The sequence below is a fragment of the Erpetoichthys calabaricus genome, chromosome 12, assembly GCF_900747795.2.
Source record: "Erpetoichthys calabaricus chromosome 12, fErpCal1.3, whole genome shotgun sequence".
NCBI lineage: Eukaryota > Metazoa > Chordata > Cladistia > Polypteriformes > Polypteridae > Erpetoichthys > Erpetoichthys calabaricus.
Window position 1 is genome coordinate 20,530,618 of NC_041405.2, and position 17,627 is coordinate 20,548,244.

The 17,627-nt window shown below is 38.4% G+C and overlaps 1 protein-coding gene across 4 annotated transcripts in view; it reads right to left on the bottom strand.

The window, feature by feature from the left end:
* Positions 1-17,275, bottom strand: part of zc3h7bb (zinc finger CCCH-type containing 7Bb) — a 96,131-nt gene extending 78,856 nt beyond the window's left edge. For 3 of the 4 annotated variants that reach the window (XM_028815163.2, XM_051934773.1, XM_028815161.2), the window contains exons 1-6: positions 17,143-17,275; positions 14,667-14,726; positions 14,487-14,523; positions 11,560-11,757; positions 9,096-9,254; positions 8,703-8,783 (exon numbers count right to left, since the gene is read on the bottom strand). In XM_028815163.2, the coding sequence (XP_028670996.1) occupies positions 8,703-8,783; positions 9,096-9,254; positions 11,560-11,757; positions 14,487-14,523; positions 14,667-14,719 (528 nt within the window). In that variant the 5' untranslated portion in view covers positions 14,720-14,726; positions 17,143-17,275. Of the gene's footprint in view, positions 1-8,702; positions 8,784-9,095; positions 9,255-11,559; positions 11,758-14,486; positions 14,524-14,666; positions 14,727-16,968; positions 17,114-17,142 lie in introns of those variants that run through there. The other variant, XM_028815162.2, reaches the window with a different exon arrangement.
* Between the last annotated feature and the right edge of the window lie 352 nt (positions 17,276-17,627).

Consider the following 17,627-nt stretch of genomic DNA (forward strand, 5'->3'; position numbering starts at 1 on the left):
GGCTATGTAACAACTTTTTTTTATTTCGGGCATCGTGCGACTTTGTGAACTTTAGCTTTCGAGTTTCTCCGACACGCTATGTCACTCGATCAACTTCCTTTTGTTGCTTATATAACTGTTTAAACCAACAAATAGTACGTTTTTCTTTGCCTCCATTTGGTATTCACTGAAATTCTTCTATTTTTCCTTGTACTTTTGCCATTGCCTTTTCACAGAACGCTGGGCTTAAGGGCTATCTATATTGATTTGCATATTCAAAGAGGCTAATTCTGGGAGGAGTTGGGGCGGGACAGCAAGCGCGTGCACGTGCGTTTATTCCCACGCTGAGCGGGATTTATGTAGCTGAAGAACGCGGAAGTTGGTGTACGCACAGATTCCTGCATCTGGATTTTTCTGTGTGTAAGCACATTTCGTCTTTTGTGCTTGCGTCATGTTATAGTGCAAATTCTATGCACAGCATTATGCATGAGGCCCCAGGCCACCAAACTTTGATTACCCAAAACAGAACATTTTATTGTAATAAAATGAAACATGTATATTTTCTCAATCAGCTTGTCCCAATAACAAGTTCACTACTAACAAAGACTAACCCCTTTCTCATGAACGACCAAGGAAAAACCCCAATTAATCATTCCAGGAACACATCAGGATTCACACTTTAACATAAAGCAGCGTGATCAAGTTGTGGTTGTTTTGGGGGACATGAACACAAAACAAACTCCGGAATTGTTGAATGCTGCACTTTCCATAGTTAGATGAATAATATTTAGTGGACAGCATTTCATAGATACAGCCTGTATGCTTGTGTTTCAAACACCACCCAGCCAGACTGTGGTTATGGAAGCAGCAGAGCGACACTAGTCATGCTCAGTTAGGTCAGTCTCTCATAAGGAGCAATTCCGTATATTCCCTGAGAAACTGTGGAACCTTTAACAGACCATTACATTTTGTGTTTCAAATGGTAGTCACAACAATTAACATACTATTGACAGGGGTGAAAAAAGCAGCTCAAGTACAACATAAATCAACTACAGAACTGAGACACTAAATCACATTTGGAGCTCGAGCTGAGCAACAGATTCAAGACAATTCAGGACCAGTCCACCGACAACAGCAGTGATCAAAGTGCGATAACAAAGAAAAGTCTATCAAAGAAACTTGTAAATTGATTCTGTGTTCAAAGAAGTCCAAGTGCCCAAATTGAATTAGTAGTAGAACTGCCTGCAGACAGTAGCAAACACCAGCCTTACAAACACATGTACAAAGATATTACTGAAAGAGTTGTTCTTTTCTAGGAGAATGACAGAAATGCCAATCTTGAAAGCCAATTTAAGGCCCTAGAATTGGGAGCTGGTTTCAGTCAACTCACTTGCACCTGGAAGATCATCAACAAGCTAAAGGGCAAATCTAAGAAAAAAGAAAAAACAGTCGCTAAAGTTAAGAAATTAGATGACCCAAGCACTACATCATAACAAGTACTGTCGAAAGTACTATGAAACCATTCTAAACTGGCAAACACCCTCTTCAGGGTTAAGATCTTTCTTTTTACATGGACATTATCACATGTTCAAAAGTGAATGGAAAAAATAGGATAGATTAATATGAATAGAGTGTGCTCAGTCTGGACAACACAATTATGAATAAAGTATTGGTGCACTGTAAGAATTACATCCAAACCCACATCTAGTTCATGACAAATTACAGAAGAATCTCTTCGATGCTGATTCTTACAAAAACGCATAACAAAAGTACCATTAAATCGACAAATGTCTCAATGATCCTTCACACAAATGAACCAGGAATGAGCAATATGCAGTGAGTGAACATTCTCCACTGTATACCTGAACGTGCAAAGGCCAGACATCTGCCTCTCTCTGTGACCTGTGGTGAATTCAGAAAGACATTGGACTCTATTGAGAAAGAAACACGATGTTTGCCATCCTTCGCTGCGTCAGAATTCTAAAAGACTGTTCTGGCAATTAACGTTCTCTACAATGCTTCATTAAGCAGAGTTCTTAAAGGCAGGCAAATCTCTGATGAATGCTCAACCAGCACCGGTGTGCCCCAATTTAATGCGTCTCGGTAACATTTTATTGCATAATTGTCATCAAGCATGTTACGGAGAACTTAACAAGAGAAATCTGGACTTACAGTGCACCAGAATGCAATTTAAAATATACCCAACAATGCTTTAGTGATCTCAACTACAATGATGACATTGTAATAATAATAATAATATTATTATAAATATTAATACAATTAATGATAATTATGAAATAATTATTTAATAAATTAAAATATATATTTTTATAATTAATATAATGACATTGTAAATACAGTATCAGCAGAAGAGGCACAAAAACAATTGACAGAATTCTGCTGCTCGCATCATTACTCGAACCCCGTCATATTACTCCAGTCTTGCAGCAGCTTCATTCGGTCCTATTCAAAGGAGTGACATAACAAAGGAGTGACATAACAAAGGAGTGAAACCTCAGATATAAATTTCAAAGGAGTGACAACCATCCAACCAACCATCCAAGTGGTAGGTGAGGCGACAATTTTTTTGGCAAGCATACTTTCAGTTGCGTCACTCCAATAAAATGTCACTCCTTTAATACGGTATTTATGTCACTCCTTTGTTATGTCACTCGTTCGATACAGACCCGCTTCATTGCAGATGATTAATCCCGATTAAGTTTCGAACTGATTTTAAAATTCTGCTGTTAACATTTTAAAGCCATTCATAACCTCGCCCCTCCATATCTGTCAGACCTTCTTCATGTTGCCATTCCCTCCAGTAACCTTAGATCCTCTTCCTCCATCCACCTGACCGTCCCTCTCGCCTGTCTAACCACCACTGGTTGCTGAGCATTCAGCCGTTCTGCTCCCAAGCTCTGGAACTCACTACCTACTGAGCTTAGAAATATCGAATCATTTTCAACCTTCAAATGTAAACTTTAAACCCTTCTGTTTAAAATGGCTTTTCCTGTATGATTCCAGCGTCTTTGTTTGGTTTTAATTTTAATATTTTCTGTATTTTCTGATGTTTTAAGTTTTATTTATAATATGCTTTTTGTTTGTTCGGTATCCTGGAGTGCTTAGAAAGAGGCCTTGTATAAATAAAATGTATTATTATTATTATTATTACAAACCGACGCCCACCGTAGCATACGGCGGTGTAAGAATAGCAATGGAAAACGGTGAGAAAGGAATTCAGAAATCAAGAAGAAATAGATACTTCTTGAAAGACGCAGTGTGCATGTAGAATTTCCGGCCAAGCAAGATTACATGTGAAAGCGATAAACAAATCAGGCTTTCCAAATTTACGTACTATGGCCATGGCATCCTGATAGTTTTGTTGCATGTATCTTGGACTTCCTGGAAATGTGGACGGTAATATGATCATTTTGCCTACATGAACGTTATTTTCAGTGTTTGCTTGCAGTACATCTGTTGGTGAAGAAAGGTTGATACACAGATCTTGTTGATGTAATCTGAGATAGATCTACGACGTACTGTTGGAATAGTTTGCCGCTGGAGTGCAAAATACTAAATATATTCCTCATTGATAATCTGTACGCGTAAAATTGGCATTGAGTACGCCTGATTCGGTTGGCGCTTCTTTTATCCGGAGCATGTTGTAAATCTTTGTGCCAGCCAATGTTTCCGTAAGGGAATAAAAGTGGATAAACCAAAGGATCGCAATTCATATTGAGCGTGGAAATCTGTTTACAGGAGTTGCCTATGGGATAGATGCAAATATCCCTTTCGGCAGGCGTTTCGCCATCTTCTCTGACGAAAATTGCTGCAACATCGGTGTGACATATCGGGGCATTGTATTGTAGTAAATCCTGCCTAGGGGTTTCCTTGAAAACCATTCATACAGATGCTGTTGGATTGGACTGAGCGATTTCATGCATGTGTTTGTATGATTTAGCGAAGGAGTTGATGGTTCTGAGCATGGAATCTAGCTGGAGAAGTACATTTTCGCTGCATGCAGAATTTGCTTTATTTTGTAAGCATACTTCAGCAGCTTGCGCTGTGTCAAAAACATACAACTGTCCATATCCTGGAGAGGTAGAAGTGTTAGCATATAGTGGAGAGATTTGGTGATAAATTTGCCCGTGTATTTTAAAACAGTATGGTCCGTGGCCAGGAGGTTGAGTTATCTGTGCACCTATAGAAGCAAACGCTAGATAAGAGTTGTATTCTCGAATGTGTTCACAGTAATTTTTAAGCTTCTGATGTTTGCTGTGTAAGAAGCTGTTGTAAAGACACAGGTGGCTCCTGCAAAGGTGGTAAAGCTACTTTACCGTCGTGGCAGCACCTCGAGTACTTGTTGGATGTATTACGCTCAGCAGGCCAGCATAGTGCATGACATGGAAGAGGACGAATAGGAATCGAGAAATGCCGTGTCGGCTGTGTGTGGGCGGGACCGGTTTTGAAGTGGAAGCAGGACGAACCAGAAGAGAAATATATATACAAGAGATTATTCTTAGAAACCAGTGAAAGAGCATGAGAGGCTGGAATATTGATCATTAATGACAAAACAAAACTAATGACGCTCACTGCCACACAAAATATACAGTAGGTACTGTCCCTCAAAATGAAAGTTGAAAGAGTCCATTTTTAATATCTTAGCTAAATGATATCCTCAGGAGAGCAAGACATGCAAGTCTGCAAGGGACAAGCTTGTGACATCTTCAGCAACCTTGAAATCTTAACAGCCAAAAATATCTCAATCCAACACTGGTTTTGAATAAATCAGAGCCCATCAGCTGGAAGAGATCTCAAACAAACTGTGGACACCAAAAAAAAAAAAAAACTCAGCTTAAAAAATATATGGAAAGATGACAAAAAAAATCTTGAAGCAGTGAAACTGCAAGAATGAAACAAAACTGTGACAAATGGAAATACATTTGTGATCAAATGTACAAGCAGAATCAATTAAAGCAAAATGACTGGGTGAGCATGACATACTCTCAAATGGCACACTCAAAAATGTTCCACCCATAATGATGATAACGTGTTTGCTCTCTCATTTTAAACAGAGTACTTAAAAAACACAGTGGAATGCAATCGGGCTGGGATTAAGGGGGGGTACAGCAGTGCCAAACACAACACAGTAGGGCTGGACAGGTATAGTATTTATTTATTTTTTTACTGTTCCCAAAAGGTGATGTGCTCTTGCAGCAGTAACAGAACAGTCAACGTATGCACAGCACTCCCTCTCCCTTTACTGTTAGAAAACAGCAGTTAAGCTGTCAGTGCAAAGCTCAAGCTTTTGACAATCAATGATTTTATTATTGGCCTTGATAGAAAGGAGATTCCAACCAACCATCCATTTTCCAACCCGGCGAATCCGAACACAGAGTCACGGGGGTCTGCTGGAGCCAATCCCAGCAAACACAGGGCGCAAGGCAGAAACCAATTCTGGGCAGAGCGCCAACCCACCACAGAGAAAGGAGATTCTTATTTTCAAAATTTATTACAGACATTATCAAAAAGTAAAATGTGCAAAAAATACATCTGACTAGTTTTGAGTTAACCACTTAAGAAAAAATAAAAGAAATCCTATAATCGCTTCACTCATGAACACCTGTGCATGACATTCAATATTTAAAGAATCCATATTGTTCCATATGTTTTAAGCAGAAACGTTCAGATTCTATTTTTCATGCATACTTTAACCAGGGAAATTCCTAGAAATTACAAAAGGTCTTAATGTTGGAAATGGCCAGGTCACTTTCTCTGGGATTCTTAAACAGGCCTTTGACCCAGGAATGTGACAGTAAATTTATGGAATAGCCTCCATGTCTGAAGAGATGTCGGGTCAGGAAAATGACTTGCCATAGGCATACATCTGATACATTCAAGTACAAGGTAGAAATAGTCAATACACAAGCAGTCACTGAAGAGAAAAATAATTAAGTGCTACAGTTTAACTTCTATCCATCCATCCATTATCCATCCCGCTATATCCCAACCACAGGGTCACGGGGGTCTGCTGGAGCCACAATAAGAAATATGCTGCAATGGCAGTTTACTCCATCCATTTTCCAACCTCCTGGGCAGGGTGCCAACCCACCGCAGCAGTTTACTCCAATGACTAAAATATATCACAATTGTGCACCTACAATTCCCTTTAAACAGTAAATCACAACACCACAACATATACAGTTGTGCTTGAAAGTTTGTGATCCCTTTAAAATGTTCTATATTTCTGCATAAATATGACCTTAAACATCATCAGATTTTCACTCAAGTCCTAAAAGTAGATAAAGAGAAACCAGTTAAACAAATGAGACAAAAATATTATACTTGGTCATTTATTTATTAAGGAAAATGATCGAATATTACATATTTGTGAATGGCAAAAGTATGTGAACTTTTGCTTTCAGTATCTGGTGTGACCCCCCTTTGCAGCAATAACTGCAACTAAACATTTCCAGTAACTGTTGATCAGTCCTGCACACCGGCTTGGAGGAGTTTTAGCCCATTCCTCCGTACAGAACAGCTTCAACTCTGGGATATTGGGGGGTTTCCTCACATTAACTATTCGCTTCAGGTCCTTCCACAACATTTCGATTGGATTAAGGTCAGGACTTTGGCTTGGCCATTCCAAAACATTAACTTTAGTCTTCTTGTGCACTTGTGTGCTTAGGGTTGTTGTCTTGCTGCATGACCCACCTTCTCTTGAGATTCAGTTCATGGACAGATGTCCTGACATTTTCCTTTAGAATTCTCTGATATAATTCAGAATTCATTGTTCCATCAATGAAGGCAAGCCGTCCTGGCCCAGATGCAGCAAAACAGGCCCAAACCATGATACTACCACCACCATGTTTCACAGATGGGATAAGGTTCTTATGCTGGAATGCAGTGTTTTCCTTTCTCCAAACATAACGCTTTTCATTTAAACCAAAAAAGTTTTATTTTGGTCTGATCCGTCCACAAAACATTCTTCCAATAGCCTTCTGGTTTGTCCACGTGATCTTTAGCAAACTGCAGACGAGCAGCAATGTTTTTTTTGGAGAGGAGTGGCTTTCTCCTTGCAAACCTGCCATGCACACCATTGTTGTTCAGTGTTCTCCTGATGGTGGAATCATTGAACATGAACATTAGCCAATATGAGAGAGGCCTTCATTTGCTTAGAAGTTACCCTGGGGTCCTTTGTGACCTCGCCGACTATTACACGCCTTGCTCTTCGAGTGATCTTTGTTGGTCGACCACTCCTGGGGAGGGTAACAATGGTCTTGAATTTCCTCCATTTGTACACAATCTGTCTGACTGTGGATTGGTGGAGTCCAAACTCTTTAGAGATGGTTTTGTAACCTTTTCCAGCCTGATGAACATCAACAACTCTTTTTCTGAGGTCCTCAGTAATCTCCTTTATTCGTGCCATGATACACTTCCACAAACGTGTTGTGAAGAGCAGACTTTGATAGATCCCTGTTCTTTAAATAACACTGGGTGCCCACTCACACCTGATTGTCATCCCATCGATTGAAAACACCGGACTCGAATTTCACCTTCAAACTAACTGCTAATCCTAGAGGTTCACATACTTTGCCACTCACAAATATGTAATATTCGATCATTTTCCTTAATAAATAAATGACCAAGTATAATATTTTTGTCTCATTTGTTTAACTGGTTTCTGTTTATCTACCTTTAGGACTTGAGTGAAAATCTGATGATGTTTTAGGTCATATTTATGCAGAAATATAGAAAATTGTAAAGGGCTCACAAACTTTCAAGCACAACTGTAAGAATCCTCCACGTGCTTGTTGATTATTTGTAACTTTACTTGTCATGCTACAGCAAGATAGAAAACATTTTCCAAGAAATTCCCCAACACTGATTCCAGGGTCTATATTTTACAGTATATACTTCTCTGAAAAGAAATGTGCATGTCTGCCTAGTTCAGATAAAGTTATAGGCTTTCATGTGCAACAAGATTTGGGCTGCAATATCCACAGTAAAAAAGCAAGGTGTCAAAAAGAAAAAATAACATGCAGAATCATAATGTGAAATGAACACTAAGAGAGCCATAAGTCTCATCCCCGACCCTGCACAAATCGGTCTGCAAATATCTTCAGTAAGAGGAAGTTAATCCCAAACAGAGCAAGTACTCATACCTTTACAAAGATAACAAGAGCAGCCCTAGTCTGAGCTGCAGATACATACTAACTTGATGAAGGTTTTCAAACTTTTGTAGCAAAGTTGATTCAAAAATGTCCTATTAGTTAAAACAGTGACTCAGATACTCAAGGATACTGGAAAATACCAAGAATCATGAAAAAACAAAGGTCAACACAAGCTGAAGTGGATACTCAAATTCAGATAAACCTGTACACAGTGAAGACAGCACTTTTCTAAAAATATATTCAGAATTAATGAAAAAGCTCAACTGTGCAGGTGCCTTTTTAATAACAGCATTTTAAATCCAAACTAAGCCACAACATCATACCAACAATATCCCTTAATATGAAATATTCAGCATTGTAAAGGATGTCTCTTTATAGACCTTTCAATTAAAAAGTTTGACACCCAGACACCGAACAGAAACCCACAAGAACAAACATTAATATTTAAGTGTTAACTATAAACTGTATACATTTATTCTAATGTAACAGCCTTGGACATGAAGAGTAACCATGTTCCAAAAGACTTAAATGCACTAAAACCAAACCAACCTGAGGTCCAATGTAAGCTTTACGAATCTTAAGCCCAAGCATACTTGCAAGTTCCTGAGCCAATGCAGTCACCTGTTCATCCTGAAACAAGATGGAAAATGACTGCTTATCTCTAAAATAAGTAGCAAAGAAATGAAAAAGAAAATACATGTAACTAACAAAAAGAATTAATAAAATTAACAGAAGCAGTGCACACAATAAGGAAAAAAAAAAAAAACAGGCTCTGAAAACAAAAGACAGAGTGCAAATAAAAATCAAAGAAATTAAATGGACAAAAAGACGTATTAAAAAGGATACTTCATAGAATAAATATAAGCAGTTAAGACATGTAATATTAAAAAAATGAAGGACAGTTCAGGCAAATTATAGAAATCTGTTCTTATAAACACTCACATGAGGAACAGTTAAAAGGCAGCGGGTACTACTTTCATAAGCATCCTTCACCTGACCGAGCTCCTTGAGAGCTCTAGCTTTGCGATACAGAGCTCTTGCATTACTATTGTTCAGTTTGATCACAGCATCACAATCTTCAATGGATTTTTGAAACAAACCCTGAAGAGAAAAGAAAAGGTGAAACACTGCTTACAAAAATGGAACATGAAACCAGCTGACATGACATTAGGCTAACTAAAAAGGATGTGTGTGAAGGTGATATCTACAGGGAAGAAAAACGTATGTCATAAAAATACCACACTCTGCCATTTAGAATAATCTGAATTCTGCACACACAGTGTGTGTGTGTGTGTGTGTGTCATATATTAATATACAGGTAAAATTGTGTTACAACGAACTGCAACGGACCTAAAAAAATATTTTGTTGTAATGAGATTCTGTATTTGTAGCTATAGTGCTTTATTTAACTTGCGTCCAGACGTTTGCAATCATTTCAATAGCTTCTTTCGCGTTAATTTTAATCTCTTCCTTTCTACAAGTTATGCTGAAGAGAATTTCTCTCAGCATTTCCTTGTGATGATACACTTCCAGGGTGCGAATGATGCCCAAATCCAGTGACTGAAGCACTGTCGTGCAATTGGATGGGAGGAATTCAACACAAACATTATCTAAATGTGGAAGCATGTTTGTGAGCAGCACAGTTATCAATCAGAAGCCGAACTATCTTTATCTTCTTCTTCATATTGTGAGGTTTCTGAACTCTTTTGGGATCCCCACCACCACCACCCACCCAACAGGGCGACACACCGAAGTGCGTCCCAAAGTGCGATTGCCGCGTCTGTGTAAGATTGTTTGTCCGTTGCCGGGGCTGGGCAACAGCAGGCTCACAGCGGTGCAGTGAGGCGCCACAGAAGTGAATCCTAAAAGATCGGAATCGCACTATAAGTTCCTGTCTTACACCCAAAACCTGAGGCTGAGTCTCGGTACTTTAGCAAAACCAGCTTTATTGAGCTTGAAACAGGAACAGCACGATTATTTATTGTAGCGGGATCTGCCACTCTCCTATAAACAGACACAGCAGTCAGGCAGGGTCATCACCCATCGAGTTTGCTTTGGAGAAGAGATGCAGCAGAGCGGTGAGCCAGCTGTTGACCCAGGAACATATAAACAGTCCTCCACAGATACGGTGATCGCACTGCGGGACGCTCTTCAGCGTGTTGTCCAGTTGTGGCAGGTCCCAAGAGAGTTTAGAAACCTCACATTTTCTTGAATGAGTGCTGCATTAATAAGAATGTTTCTTGAACGAGCATCACTGAACCACATAAAACTGCTTTTTTGACATCTCCAAATGCAGCAGTTTGTATACGTTTTGTAACCAGAGATTTTTCTTCTTTTTTTGCTCGATCTTTCAAGAAAATTGACAGTGTCGATGGCAAAATTCCGAATTCACTGGCAACGTCTTTTTTCTTTTTGCCGCAATCGAGAGCTGCAAAAATTTGAAGGTTTTTTTTTTCTTCTAATATGAACTGTTATCGTTTATTCGTGTCTGCCGTTTCTATAGGAGGGTGACAATGAGTTAAATTCCAATGGATGTTTTTCAAATGTTGAAGAGCAATAAGCAAAACGTATCACTGAAAACAAAAACAGCAAAAAAAAAAAAAAAAAAAAAAAAAACAGTACGAGGAAAGTTTGAAGATTTACAGTGTTTCTGTTTGGGGATCGTTGTGCACAACTGAGCTGCAACCACAGAACTAACTGCTCTGTGGATGATTCATTCCAGCATTTCAAGGTCTTTGGGCACTTAAACTATTTAAAAAAAAATGATCTATTCATAACACCAATGTTTGTATCTAGGTGATTTAGTTAGCTGAAGGTCGAGTTACAATGACTCATTGCATATCACTTTACTTTTTACGGGATTTTTCCTGTTATTTAAATGAGTCATTTTTTAAAAAAAACGTTTTTCTATCTATAAGAATGTCAGTTAAAATGAATAGATTGTTTATTTAGTCTCTTATAAATACTCATTGAGCATTGTGGACCTTAGTTTAATGGGAATACTCCAATCAGTAAGAGAGTAAATATTTTATTCTCATTTCATGATTTTTACTCCATTAAATAAACATTAATTTTTCTTTTGTACATTTACAGATTTTACTAATATTCTGGCTGCATTTGGGGGTTGGGCGCCAGGGGGACTTGCCCCTCTAGTGTGTATATAAATTAGAAATTATATATACTTCTAATATATGACACACACAGTATTATAAAAAAAAAACAAACAAAAAAAAAACAATGCCCAAATGGTTGCTAAACACATCTGAACAAAACACAGTATGCTTCATTTTTTAAAAGGAAATTTTACAAATATGAACTTCTCTGCAGAGACTTTACTGGCATGAATCTTAACACACACATATTTACATACTGCCAGCTTGGAAGAATGAAATGAAAAGGCACTCACCAGCTGGAAATAGGCTGCTCCTCTATTAACAAAGAGATGTTCCAGCATCTCTGAAGAAATGGCCAGGGAGTCAGATTCAGCATACTCCACGACACTGACACCTTCTGTGTATTGTGCTACAGCCTGTTTATAGTCCCCTTCTCGGTACAAGTCATTGCCCTCCTCCAGCAAGTTCCGTATCAACTGATGTAAAAATGTCTGTATGTGGTTGAAAAAATGTTATTTTAACTCAGTAAAAATTGTCAAATTTACTACTAAATTAAGAGATGAAAAATATATTAAAATATTATATAAAAATATATATTTTTTTCTCCTGAGAACATGGGAACAGCCTCTTAATAATATGGGGAGAGGCTCCACCAGGAAAACTGCTCAAATTAAGAGATGTTATAGTGGAAAGTGGAGTGTGTTTATGTTAGTGATCATTTCTTGGTCATTTCACCAAAAACCACCTTCAGAATACTATAAGAGGGGAAAAAATGCTGCTGACTGAGTAGTTCTTGTAAGTAATAGTTATATTAAAAATATGTTTCGGCTCTTGTTCAGAAAGCGGGCGCCAAAAAACAAAAGTATACACCAGGGTTAACTTTAAGATTAGGCACCCTTACACTATTTTAAGATTAGGCACCTCACCTAAATTTTAAGATTAGGGACCCTGGTGTACCTGGCCTTACCCCCATGAACCTTAAGTTCAGGGTTTGTAGTAGGGGTAAGTGGCGTTTGCTTTCTGAGCAAGACCCTATTTTTCAAGTCTAAATAATACATTTTTTCTCTAAAAGTGTTTTTTTTTTTCCAATTTAAATTCTGTACCTAAAATTACAGACAGAAGTGAAAATTATAAACATTTATGAATCAAGATCTTTGCACACAGGTTTGAGAATAACAGAATGGGAACATAAAACATCAGGCCATAATTAAAACAAATGGCTCTATAAAAAATCTGTAGTTATCCATAAATCCAAAAAGGGTTACAAAGCAATTTCCAAGATTTGGGGGCACCACTCAAAACGCAATTTGAGCAATAAAGCTGAAACAGGGAAAATATCTGGGCAACAGTTTAAAAAATGATTTTAGGGTTCTAATGAAATCTCTCCAAAAGCAAGGTATAAAACATTTCCTAAAGTCACCAAGAACCTTAAAAGTGATTTTCAAAAATCCAGCAAACCTCTCCCTCTTTGATGAAGATGACGCAAACAACATTAAGGCAGTAGAGAGAAACAGGATTTGTGGCAATGCAATGCTGAGAAACCACTGCTTGGTGATATGAAAAAGTGCACTTCACTTGTTTTATTCTATTGTTTACAGTTCAACAGAAGAAAAGCTAGCACTGCGTTTCTGCAGTTCTGCATCAATACCTAATCAACCTGTCATCGATAAAGAACCTATGAACTTTCCTTTGCATCTGAGAACTGCTGCAGAAAAGACCCAATCTCTTTCATCTTAAATAAAGGATAGTTGTGCATTAAAAAGATTAAATAAAATTAAAAAAAGCAAAAGCAGAAAAGCAGATGAGAAAAGTAACAGATATCTGAAATGGCCTAAAACGCAATGAGATACTGTAGTGGGGCTCTAAATAAGTAGTGATAACAATCAATGCCACATCTTTAAAGTAATGATTACTACTTGCTTAATAGTGGTTAAGATGGTTAGAGGTGCTTTATAAAATAAAGATTCACTGATGAGTATGGCCAGTTAGGTTAAACTCAAAATGTGTGACTGATTATCACTTGCCAAAAAAAGTCTGCATGTGAATATAGGAATCTGGCACTGAAAATAAATCTTAAGCAATAACTTAGTCATATCAAAAACATAATAATCATTAAAACCAGAAAAATGTTTAGGTGTCAGTCACACATCACAAACTGTTTATATCGTATTATGCCAGGTAATAAGAGTACTTCTTTTTCATTTAGAAGATATTCAAGTATGCTGGTTTTGAAGTCATTTTAATGAGCAGGAATAGAGATAATATACCTGCACTAATTTTATTAATTAATTAATTTATTAATGATGAAACTCACCTATTCCTGTTCAGAAGTGTTGGGGCCACAACATATCTCAGCAGCACTAGGAGTAAGGCAAGAACAAGCCCCAAACCAGGTAATCTGCACTTAGTCTGATCACTAAAATGACGTTTTAGCTTTTTTTTTTTTTTTTTATTAAAAATTAACTAAAAATTTGCAAAACGGCACATAAAAATGCAGAAGTAACGCAACACATATAAAAGAATGAAGTGTAATGTGTGAAAACAGAAAACCACTGAGTTACCTAAAATTGAATGAAAATGGCTAAGTCATAAGAAAATGAAGCACAGATACTGCAAACGTTACAAGTATTGTTATAAATGCAAGTTTTCTAAATGTAACAGCTAGATTTCAGCCTTCAGAAATTAATAAAATTACACAGACCCTAACCTGTGTCACACTATGAATTCTTACATCACATAACACTGCCTAGAACATTTTACAACAAGGTTACAAGTTCAAATCTGACCTCAGGAGGTGCCAACTCCTTCAACAAAGCAAAAGGTGGAAAAAAAAAAAAAAAGCATTTTGAGGTTGTGTAAAGCCAGATGAGTACCAAAACAAAACGAGTTCTTTAACTGCATTGTGATTTCATTTAATATGACTATGTTCTGCTAGAGATGTCTTTTGTCCAAGCTGGAAGGCACTGGAGCGATCATCTATTTACTAACAAGAGTAGAACCTCCAGAAGATAAACTTTTATCCTAGACAGTTATCTTTAACTCATTTAATTCTCTTTTTCAGTCATCTATTATTTTTTAAAATGTTCCATCTGCTAAGCTTTTGCTTCTTAAAACAATAAAGCCAAATGCGTCCAATTAATTTCTTCACACAAGCCAAAGACCTAACCAACCCCCAGATGTTTGCCCGACTGCGTGACCATTTCCCACAATACAAACTTACCTGATATTCCAGTGGTTCAGGGAAAGGTAAGGAAGATCTGTTTAGGAGGAGAAAGGAGGAATAAAACAGAATAAAATTGCACAATTAGTTTTTAATTTGTAATGTGCCTCTATTACATACAAAAATAAAACCTGTACAGCCTCAAGTACGTTATCAAAAAAAACAAAACACAATGCTTACTGCATGAATGTCAAGGCTTTCTGTATTTCTGACTTCCTTTTCTGTCGATCCATTATCAATCTAAAAAATGGTGTAAAGACAGAAGAAATGTTAATATAAAATAATAATAATAAAGCATTCTGTCTTTCTTGAAGGAACTCAAAGCTCACATGTTCCATTTCCTTCATCCATCCATTATCCAACCCGCTCTATCCTAACTACAGGGTCATGGGGGTCTGCTGGAGCCAATCCCAGCCAACACAGGGCACAAGGCAGGAAACAAACTCCTGGTAGGGCGCCAGCCCACCGCAGGGCACACACACACACCAAGCACACACCAGGGAGAATTTAGGATCGCCAACGCACCTAACCTGCATTTCTTTGGACTGTAGGAGGAAACCGGAGTACCCGGAGGAAACCCACACAGACACGGGGAGAACATGCAAACTCCACGCAGGGAGGACCCGGGAAGTGAACCCAGGTCTCCTAACTGTGAGGCAGCAGTGCTACCACTGCGCCACTGTGTTCCATTTCCTGAAATTACATTTTCCATTAAAGGATTGTAGGGTGCTGGATGGAGCTCATAATGGCAAAATCTTGCAAGGATGGAATGTTGGCCATGTACTAGTCAGCCATAATGTAATATATTAATCAAATTTTTTGTCTGCCATGGATAATTTTGGGGATGTATGGAATAAAAAAAACAAAAAAAAAAACACAAAAGACATGGTGATAGCCCGTTTTAAAAAGAGAAACATACACATTCAGAATTCCAAGGTGCTAGGAACTGAACAGATTCTTGGAGCTTTAATGTATCAGAATTAACAACTGTGCAACTCAAGGCTCTTAACATTTGACCTAAACTGTAATATGTGGGTAATGCTCTTCACAACATTAGAAAAAAAGATTCCATCAGAAAACCTTTCACATTGTTTAGAAACGTAATACAGTATTTAAAGACAATGCTGCTGGCTTGCAAGAAGGAGGCCAGGGTTCACTTCCCAGGTCCTTGCTGCATGAAGCTTACCTGTTCTCTCTGTGTCTGGGTGGGTTTCCTCCAGCAGCCTAGACATGCAGGTGGGTTGGCAATGTTAAACAGGCCCTTTGAGAGAGAGAGTGTGTGTGTGTGTGTTTGTTCACCCTGCACTTGCTGGAAAAGGCTCCAGCATCCTCATTACACTGCTTAGGAAGAAGCAGGTTTGAAAATGGATGGATGAATGGAATTTAAAGACAACGCACTCAAAGAAGCTAGTAGCTTTAAAAGTATAACACATCGGCCCATTAACATTTAGAAGAAAAATTATTTTGATGCTGATATTGAATTAACTGAAAGTAAAATTGTAAATATATTTAGGCAAAATTGTAAGTTTGCTGTAATTGTAACTTAAGGAAATCTAAAATGAAAAGTGGAAATATGAAAAAAGGATTGATTATTTGACAGACTCCCAACTGTAAATGATTCAGTCTTAAAAACTGCCATGGTATGTGACGGATAGCTAGTAACTAAATGCCAAAAAGTAGGCGTGAATCAAGCATTGCATCAAAATTGATGCAATTCAAAACATGCCTTAAAGATGGGAAAATATACATTACGGGGAAGTTTCTGCAATAGCTCATTTTAAGATCATTTCAATAAATATTGACCTATGGACGCCCAGGAAAGAGACAAGGGTTTAATTCAAGAAAACGGTTAAAAAAAAGGCAAGTTTGACACATAAGCGGCCTGTCTTCGCCTTTTGATCCCCGATCTGGAGTAAGGGATATTAGCTGAGATACCCGATTCGCGATCCGGGCGGCTTTCCATCAACACAGCGGTGCGCCCTCCTTTTCCTTCACCCTTATCCGACTCTCTCTCCAAAGAACACTATTGCGCCACTAATCTGGACTTTAGTTAAAAACACATATATAAAGACTTTAGAGAGCTGTCTCCAAGAAGCTGGGTTTGTAAATGCATTCACACGAAAAGGTGCGTTGCATTTCTTCGAGCAAATAAAAAGAAAAAAAACAGATCCCTACTGCTACACCTCATCTAGGACATCAGAACAAGTAAAAAGGGGCGCATAATCAAATGAACCCTTATAGAATGTTGCCATAAGTTTAAATTCCAGAAACCGAGAGTCGTAGAGCAAAACCGTTTGGGACGTTCAAAATAATAATAATAATAATACGAAACACTTGCTGCTCGATCGAGAGCCAGAATGAGACCTTCATGTTTGAACCGACATCACCACTGAGACAAGCGGCGACCTTTCCAGTGGGTAGCGCGCGCACACACACACACGGCAGCGAGCCACTACCACCCAAAAACTGCTTCACTTCTCACCAAAGGTTGCAATAAAGAACACGACAACCACCCCCTCCATCTATCGTTGGCATTCGATTTCTCTTGGCCGCGCGCGTACTTGCTTCATGTGGCCTCCTCAACACATTCCAGAAGAAACATACAAAAAAAAGGAGGGCCGGGCTGCCTCGAACACCGAGCACCTTTACATCTCACCTGCGTGGAGGCGGCCGGGGACTTAGTCAACTACGCAGGAACCTTCATCCTAAAAACTCCGCTCTGTACTTCTTCCCGCAGCCGCCGTACACAACGGGCGAACATGTGCACTTTCGTTTTCTGGTCTAGGCACCGCACGGTACACCTCTGGGTCTTAATGCCCCCCAGTCTCAGACTGCCATGTTACTCAAGTGGTGAGTGGCAACACGCAAAAGCTAAAATGCTCTCTCAGTCTATGATGCCATGAATTACTTTTCGTGTTGTAACTAATGTTTTCCGGGAAACATGTATGACAAATTCCCATAAGTCTCTGTTACACTATTTATACTGCTTGTAATTTATTACAGAATAACTAGGTGTACGGTATTTGTTGCACTCCTCATTTTTCTCAATAGTCTCTATTAGCTTCACTGGTCTTGTGCCAATAAGAAACAGGAGCATGTATCACCTTTTACAAGTCTGAACCCTGCCCATGTAGTGGCAAG